General features: G+C 49.8%; 3 protein-coding genes across 3 annotated transcripts; all 3 read right to left on the bottom strand.

The window, feature by feature from the left end:
* Positions 1-710: 710 nt before the first annotated feature.
* TEOVI_000745000 (uncharacterized protein) lies at positions 711-3233 on the bottom strand (the record flags this gene model as incomplete). The annotated part of the gene is made up of 1 exon (XM_067222116.1): positions 711-3233. One exon carries the CDS (start codon positions 3231-3233, stop codon positions 711-713), a length of 2523 nt encoding a protein of 840 aa, XP_067078217.1.
* Positions 3234-4302: 1069 nt separating this feature from the next.
* Positions 4303-5289, bottom strand: TEOVI_000744900 (uncharacterized protein; the record flags this gene model as incomplete). Its single annotated transcript, XM_067222115.1, has 1 exon — positions 4303-5289. The coding sequence occupies one exon, from the start codon at positions 5287-5289 to the stop codon at positions 4303-4305; it is 987 nt and encodes a 328-aa protein (XP_067078216.1).
* Positions 5290-6331: 1042 nt separating this feature from the next.
* TEOVI_000744800 (ATG12/APG12, putative) lies at positions 6332-6736 on the bottom strand (the record flags this gene model as incomplete). Its single annotated transcript, XM_067222114.1, has 1 exon — positions 6332-6736. One exon carries the CDS (start codon positions 6734-6736, stop codon positions 6332-6334), a length of 405 nt encoding a protein of 134 aa, XP_067078215.1.
* Between the last annotated feature and the right edge of the window lie 1242 nt (positions 6737-7978).

The following is a 7978-nucleotide window of genomic DNA, read 5'->3' as shown; positions in this document are numbered from 1 at the left end:
GTGAAAGAGACGCTAAACAAAAGGGAAAAAAAATGGCAAATCGAAAGATGAGGCGGGGAATGAAACAAAATCAAATGGTGGAAACAAGGATCATTACATATGTATTACAAGGAAACCTTACGGGAAATAATGAAGAAGAAGCTGTCATGAGAGGAAAATGGAGTAGTAAATAGCACAAAGCTCCTGATGGATCTTTAACAAAGGCCTTCGCATTTGTATCCGCTCCTTCAGCAATGTATAAGATTAGCATAGTTAAAATAATAAGAAACATCCCCCTCCCTTAAAAAGGAAAAAAATAAAAATAAACACAAACAAGTTTAGGACGCGATGTAATCTGTAATTTTCTGTGCGCTGAAAAATAAGCCAAATATGGACGATGCTAATGTTGAGATATTATCATGTAAACATAAAAAGTGACTAAACCAAGTGATTGAATAACACATTCAGCCGCGGCGTAGAACCATAGTAGTCACGGGATTCACCGTTAGACACTCTTTAGCAATATGACTGCGCGTTCACAAGCGGTGGCACTGTCAGGAAAGAACCCGCCAAATAAAATATTTCCTGCGTACCATAACCAAATAGAACTACTCTCTCAGCAACTCTCAAGAAAGGAGCAATGATTCTGTTGATGTAACCTGAGGAGATCGGACGGTGTCACGACCCACACCACCTAGTACTCGGTGTGGGCATGCAGTAACAAATGCATCTCAAATTTCAGCGTCTTCGAGCATTAGCAGAAAAAGACCCCGAAGTTCCTCCCCGCAAGCGCGCGCTTTCGTAAGACACAGGGAAAGATTGTTCAGCTGCCGGACAACCTGCCGCCAACGGTTCTTGCGCGAATGTGCGCATGTGGTTGCTGTAACAATGGCAGCTGCAGACGCGAGTGGTGGTGATGCAGACCCTCCGCGCCTCTTTGTACGGTAGAGGTGGTGACGATGTAGTTTAGAAGCAACCGAAGATGTCCCAGGGGTGGGTGGCCGCATATGCACTCCTCCACGCTTCATTTTAGTTTTCAGCCTCTTTTGCCCTTTCACACCCTTAGGTGATACGAACTTCCCACGTTCGCGGAATAAACCGGATGTCTCGTCAGTTTCAGTACATGCAGTGGATGGAGACGCGTTCCCTAGAGTCGCACCAACGTCGGTGCGGATGTTGTCGGTAGGCGGTAGCAGCGAAGCATCCACGTGGTACTCACTCAACGGAGAGAGCGTGCAAAACGAATATTGTCCTGAAGGCAAGCGACCTGCCTTCTGCGTCGCGTACGCTGAATCTGTACATCCATTCAACAGAGATTCCCCGGGAAGTTGCGGCTGGTTGTCGTGTGGATCATTAGAAACATCTGTGTTCTGCACGTCTTGCGCCAACGGGCTTGGTTCACGATGAGCTTCGCGTGATAGGTAAAATGCCCGCGGGTTGATGAGCGGGGTCTCGTATTCGGATGCAGCGGAACCTGTAGTAGCCTGGTATGGGACCGGGGATTTGATAGGATCGAAAGAAGGGTTACGGCTTGCAGTACGTGCCGGTGCCTTCGGTGATATTATATGTTTTTCTTGAGTCGTAAGCGCCGTTGCTTTCGGCGGTGGAGTTGCGACTTTCGTCGCTTCTGCGGTTGAGATGGCCTTTGTACGTCCCTTTGCTGTAGGACGGCGCGACGGTTGCTGCCGCGTTCCCGCGCGTTTTGCCGTAGGACGGCGGCGCCCAGGCAAAACCGCATGCAAGTCTGCCAGTAACTTGTGGGTGTCCGACGTTACGGGAAGATGATCAGCAGCGCTGGGAGCTGTAATAACGTCGGCGAAGTTGTATGCTGCGGCTGCCTCAGTGGCACTATTGTTATCGGCGTTCCCACTACTTTTACTATCCTCGAGAAGGGCAGAAGCAGGTGTGCCTTTAAATGGCACCGTATTGTTCGTGGGACACTCCTTTCCCCTCGGCGGCCGCTCTGCAGCTGGTGGAGGTACCGAAACCGTCGCTTCTTGTAGGGAGAGTGGGACGACAAGCTGGCCACGGCGGGTCTGAGGTGCCGGTCGCCCCCGCACTCGCTTGCCTCGTTTTAGTGGAGTTTGCGGGTCTTCATCTAATGCTGTTGGGTCATCCTTTACGCATTTCTCTGTATTGAACAGATGGCCCTCGGTGGATGATCGCCCCTTCTTGGGCCGGGATTTACGGACAAGGATAGCCATATCGGAAGCTGCCGCCTCGCTTTCCCCACATACAGAAGCAGCACCCGGAATCGCCTCTGTCTCCTCCTTTTCCTTATCCCCCCCACCTCCCAGTCGAGACGGCTCACAAGCAAGCAGTTGGCTGCGCTGTACAGTAGATGCACGGGAGAATTTTGCCCCCGAAGCGTCAGACGAAAGATCCACACTCTCCAAGCGGCACAAAAGTTTTTCGTTAGCCTCCACTGTCGCTCCCTTTCTTTCCGAGAGAGCGGAAGTTGTGGTGCTCAACCCTCGGTCACTCCTTGTATGTCTCATGGGTTCGCGCTGTGTAGATCCAGTTTCTGCACTACACGACGCCCTCTGTGACAGGGACGCAGAAGCCGAAGATGGCCTTCCCGGTTTTGGGGCGCTGAGAAGAGAGACTGAAGGACAATGCGAATTATCTTTATCGCTAGCCGCTGCCCCATCCCGCAACACCGAGTTTGGACGATTACAATCTTCATCCTTGGAGTTGTCACAGCTTCCTTCTCCGTCACTCTCACAGTCAACACCGCGTGAAGAGGATTCTGTAGCGCTGACAACTTCAGTACCGTCGGGGTTCTGCGGACAGTAACTCAGTGGGAGCGCCTCTGTGATACTAACACGCGAGAGCGACCGTGTCCGCCTGCTCGCTGCTACCACGGGGGCGATGCATTGTAGGAAGTGTGCCATGTCGTCCACGCTCAATTGCTGAACGAGAGCGCATGTCCCCTCGTACCTACCGCCATCCGCGACAGCATGACCGTCGTCACCAGCACCGAGCTCCAGAGCAAATCCGTTGGATTCTGCCCACTTTTGTACAGTGACTCGTGGAAGCTCTATGCGCATCAACTGTTGCTCCCGCACGACACGGAAGTGAATAAGGTCATCGTAGTGAATGCGCAATGGTGTAGTGGTTTCGCCTTCAACATCCATGGCAATGAGCTCGGCACAGTGTGCGCCAAAACTGAGCTCACCACCAGCAAACTGCGCCGCAGACACGATGCATCGGAGCAACGAATAGCTCGTTAGCGACTGTGATACGCATTCCATATCGATTAATGAGTGAACGCAACTTGGCCTTCTTTCTGGGCACGAGAGCACCTACTCTTTTCTCTCAATCTGTTTGCCCGGCTGTTCTCCCCCTGCGCGTGCCCTTGAAGCCGTTCTTCCTTTTTCTCGGTAACTTCGTAAATTAACCAACACATATTGGGAAGGGAGAAACGAACATAAACAGTTGGGGGCAAGGTTACATAATTGCACACATCAGTCCATTGAACGCCGCAACAGATCCAAAAGCAGTTGAGGTTACCTACCATTTTCTCTCAATGGCTACTACCGAACTTGCCCCTGGTAAGGCACGCTCGTGTAGTGACAATCTAAAATACACATCAGGAGGGAACGCTAGCAGGTCACAAGCCACCGGAGATGCACACGGAAGGGGATAATAACAAAAAAAAAAAGAAAGAACAATATGAATATGGTTGTAGCTGAGCAGATGCCCGTGTGAAGGGGGATTATGAGCAAAAGAACTGTAAAATGATAGTGGCACACATTGGTTTGACAGCGGGAGCACAAACCCACCCACTTCCACTATGTGGTAGGGGCCATCGAATTGAGTTACCCATCAGGAATCCCCATTTCCCTCCTGGCGAGCAAGAACACTAAAAAGCTATGCATACAGAAGTATTTCTACAGGATGAAAAGTATCATAAGGTGGTGCCCGCTTTGAGTATCACGTGCATCTCCCAAACCACTTAAAGATTCACCGAGGTCAAAACCCCAAAGAAGGGAGAAACAATTTGGGAAAGACACATACACATAGTGAAGGGTTAAGTTTGGCCATTCCCTCAGTTGGGCGTCATTTTACATTGTTAATCCCCCCTCCCTAATTTCCCACCCGGTGGTGTGCTATTCCCACACTAACAGGTTGCGGTGCATATTACATTGAGGTAGGCCTAAGTGACTGACCTTCAATCGCTAATTTACACATGCGCCAAGCCATAGTACGCATCGGCTTCACTTACCTTGACATCCTTTGTGATGTATCAACCGAACGCAGCTTGGTAATCAGTACCAACAGCTCTAGGGTGTACGCCCCTCCGAAGATCTTACAGACTGTCTACAGAGAATCCTCTACAATATTAAGACAGTGAGAGCTCTTCTCACTCGAGGAGCGACTACGCGGCGACATGAACGTATCACTCTTGACCCTAGCGGCCGTCGACGCCAAAGCCGCTGCCTCAATCGCTCGACGCATCGCCTCAGACTCGAGTGGTTTTATGATCCTGAGCGTCAGGTTCGTCGCCAGCCGTTCACCATCAATCATAGTCTCTTCCCGACCTGCACCACCCTGCGCACCGATGAAAGGTGACGCCTGAAGCTCCATGCGGGAGACAACACTCTTCCGCTGCTCTTCATCGCTCCAGAACTCCTCGGGGACGTCCGAAAGGCAGCGCGGTTGGCCTTGTGCGAAGGTTGCCGGAGTTTTCGCTTCCGCAGCAACACATGGCGCAACGACGAGTGATTTGGCCCACTTCCTAGACTGTGGCGCCCTCTCGCCACCTAGCAGTGCCTGCAGCGGGAGGACAGGCATCACCTCACGCAGGTGCTCTGCCCACAGTCGTCTATCGCCTTTACGGCAATACAGCCAGTTACGGGCGAGTGTGCTGTTGCTGCTAGTGTCAACAGGTGGGGCCTCTACTTCCTCCCCTTCCCCAGATACAGATGCGTTAGTTATCTGTTTATCAGATTCTCCTGTATTACCAGACTGCTGAGCTGCTAAAATAGTTCCAGTCTCGCTCACTTCAGGTGTCAAGGGCCCACCAGCAGAGGGGTCAGGAATCTTCGTCTGTTCGCCGCTGCCGTAAACCAGACCATCTGAAAATACAAATGCACCAGACACATTGCGACCGTTTTCCCACACACCAACATAATGACCGCCCCCACGCTCCTTGGCGAAAAAGAGGGTTCCATGCCCGTGCATGCAGCCATCCCTGTGGGCTCCGACGTACGTGTCGCCGTTGGCGAAGGTGAAAATCCCCTGCCCATCGAACCGGCGGTCATCAGAGGTTCGCTCCCCTCGGTAGCTGCAGCCCGTGTAAAACATAACTGCAGGTTGTGCTGATGCTTTTTTTTTGTTCCTTCCTTGTATGTACAGACCCGTATACAGGCATACATGTATATACACATTTGTATAAATCAACCACATGTAAAGGATGAAGGAAAGGGATAAATTTCCCGTTAATTTTCGGAGTATTGAGGATGACGTGAAAAAAAATAAATCACACAGTAACGTGAAAGGGATAAAAGCACGGAAAATGAGTCGTATGCACACTCACACTATGTCCATGTGCAGATGTGAGACTGCAAAAGACGAATCGGGCGCCTGGGAGCCTGGTACTGTCAAAAAAACTGAACTGCCTCATAGATGAGCAAATAGGTGACTCAGCCGCAAAGCATGGAAGGGAGGGGAAGAAAATATGAGACCATGGATCTCAATCGGAACAAAGCATAGCCTTTTACAGACGCGCCTCGTGTACACAAGTCCTTTTTCTTAAGCACATGTTACCACTCAACACATGAAAACTGTCACGGGTACTTATACACCTGCAGTGGGCATTGTACGCTATACCACAGTTGCAGCGACCTGTAGAGCAACAACAATGAGAGAACAGAGAAACCACAGAACCTCCTCAGCAGAGTAACGGAAGGGAAAGGTGATCGAAATCAGGGGCAATAGGTTGTTCAAAGGCGACTAAAACACGTACGCGGAATGCCCACATTAATATGTTGCAAGAAGGTGACGCGCCCAAGCGAGAGCTCCTCGGAAGGCGAAAGGCCAAAGGCGCCAAAGAAAGAGGAAAAAAAAGAGAAAAAGCGGGGAGAGGAAGGGGAAGAACACAAGAAAGAGGTTCGCCGCGACTCTCATTCGCACCCACGCACACGAACACCCACCCACGTGCGCGGAGGCCAGTGTGGAGATGCAAACAAAGAGTTCCCCAACTGTGTGAAACTATATACAAATATGTAAGAATCATGCATATATATATTTGCCTGTTAAAGGTGTGTTGTAGAATTGTGACAACCCTCCTGGCGGATCATAACACCATCCTCTCCCTGCAAGTGGAGGGGAACACATCACCGCATGTTCAACCAAATGTATTTTCCACACCATACGACACGTACAGAAAGCCATCAGGGTCTTTTGCCCTTGCGTAAATGTCTCCCAAGCAGGCACTGTTCGGCGGTAGTTCATTTCCTATAAACACAAATACGGCTTGACCCTCTTCTAGCAGCAGCCGCTGCCGCAGCGCCATCATGAACTCCATAACGGTAGCAGTTTCAGGGAGAAGAAACTTATTACAGTCCAGCTCGCGCTGCACCTGCTGCCGTGTGGAGAAGAGCCTCACATCACGCGGTGTAGAGGCGCTAGCGGCTGAAGTGGGCTCGCAAAGGATGGGAATGTGTTTGGGGTAGCGCAAGCGCGCGGATTCTGTTTCCTTTGCACGTTCAGCAAAACTACGTGTGTACTGGTACCGGTAGTGTGAAGGCATAAATGTAATGACTGTGAAACTGGTACCTCTGCAGCCCCGTAATACAGTCACTGATACTACTATTCACTTGCAATACGAAGCTCACCTTTCTTCCTTCTCCCCTTTGCCTATAATGACACACACAAAACGCACACGCGGTCCCTTGATATCTAACAACTCCCGCCAACGCCTACAAGGCTCTAATGCTCTTCGACTAGACGGTGTTTAGGGCAATGAAACGGAGGAAGGGGAACAAGCACAGATTATACCTTGTAGAGAAAGCTGCACAAACATGTTCGTATGGTCTGAAACGATAGGGAGAACAGCCAAAGCAGCTCCAAAGGGAAGGGTAGCGATGCTATTTTCTTATGCACACGCAAGAACGTGCACATGTAACGCACTCGGGTATACGTCACACAGTTTTTCTTCCGAAACGACGGGATGACCAAAGAAGAGGAGAAAGACATTCCGTCACGATGACGCCGCTGTCACCTACTTTCAAACCACTCCAAGAATGGGCAAACTAGGAACCACTACACGAACCTGCTGGTCTCAGCATTTAAAAAAAAAAAAACATCGCAGCGCATCCCCTCCCCGAGTTTCAAAGTAATCCGTGTTGCAGCCGTCATATGCTTTCACGTTACCTTCGTATTCACCTATACCTGGTAGCGCACGCAATCGTAAGATCCGTGAAAACACACATACAACACCTTACCAGACACTGCACGAGTCAACACAATGGCTTCCTTGTAAGCATCTAAGCACCTAAACGAACGGACATGTATTTATATATTTTTTTATACCTACAGAACACACAAGTTAACATCAACTGCTTCACGTGTGTGTGTGTGTGTGTGTGTGTGTGTGTGTGGAGGAAGCGACGACAACGATGAATAAAGAAGGAAAAAAGTTTAAGTCCACAAAAGAAAGTTTAAGTCGGAGGCCTCCACTGACACCGTTGGCTCAGCAGAGAAAGGGGTGGAGAAGGAGGAGGAATGGGTAAATGAGAGATGTAAAAAAGATCGTGACACCAATGAAGTTATAAAAAGAGACCAGAGACGGAATACCTTGGACGCAGACCGTGTCAACATACCAACAAAAACAATTTTAAAAACAAAAAAATGAAGGTATTCTTGCCAATGAAAAGGGAGAGAACAGTGCGAAAACAGTCAACAGACAAGCACTTGGTATTCACGGACAGTGCAGAGACATTAGAGCGACCCCGTCAACCGAAGGAAAAAAAAGAGAAATAGAAAAAGGGAG

Source organism: Trypanosoma equiperdum (genome assembly GCF_001457755.1).
Source record: "Trypanosoma equiperdum strain OVI genome assembly, contig: ctg_1558, whole genome shotgun sequence".
NCBI lineage: Eukaryota > Euglenozoa > Kinetoplastea > Trypanosomatida > Trypanosomatidae > Trypanosoma > Trypanosoma equiperdum.
Note: the sequence above shows the minus strand (reverse complement) of the source record. Positions and strands in the feature narration are given on the sequence as shown.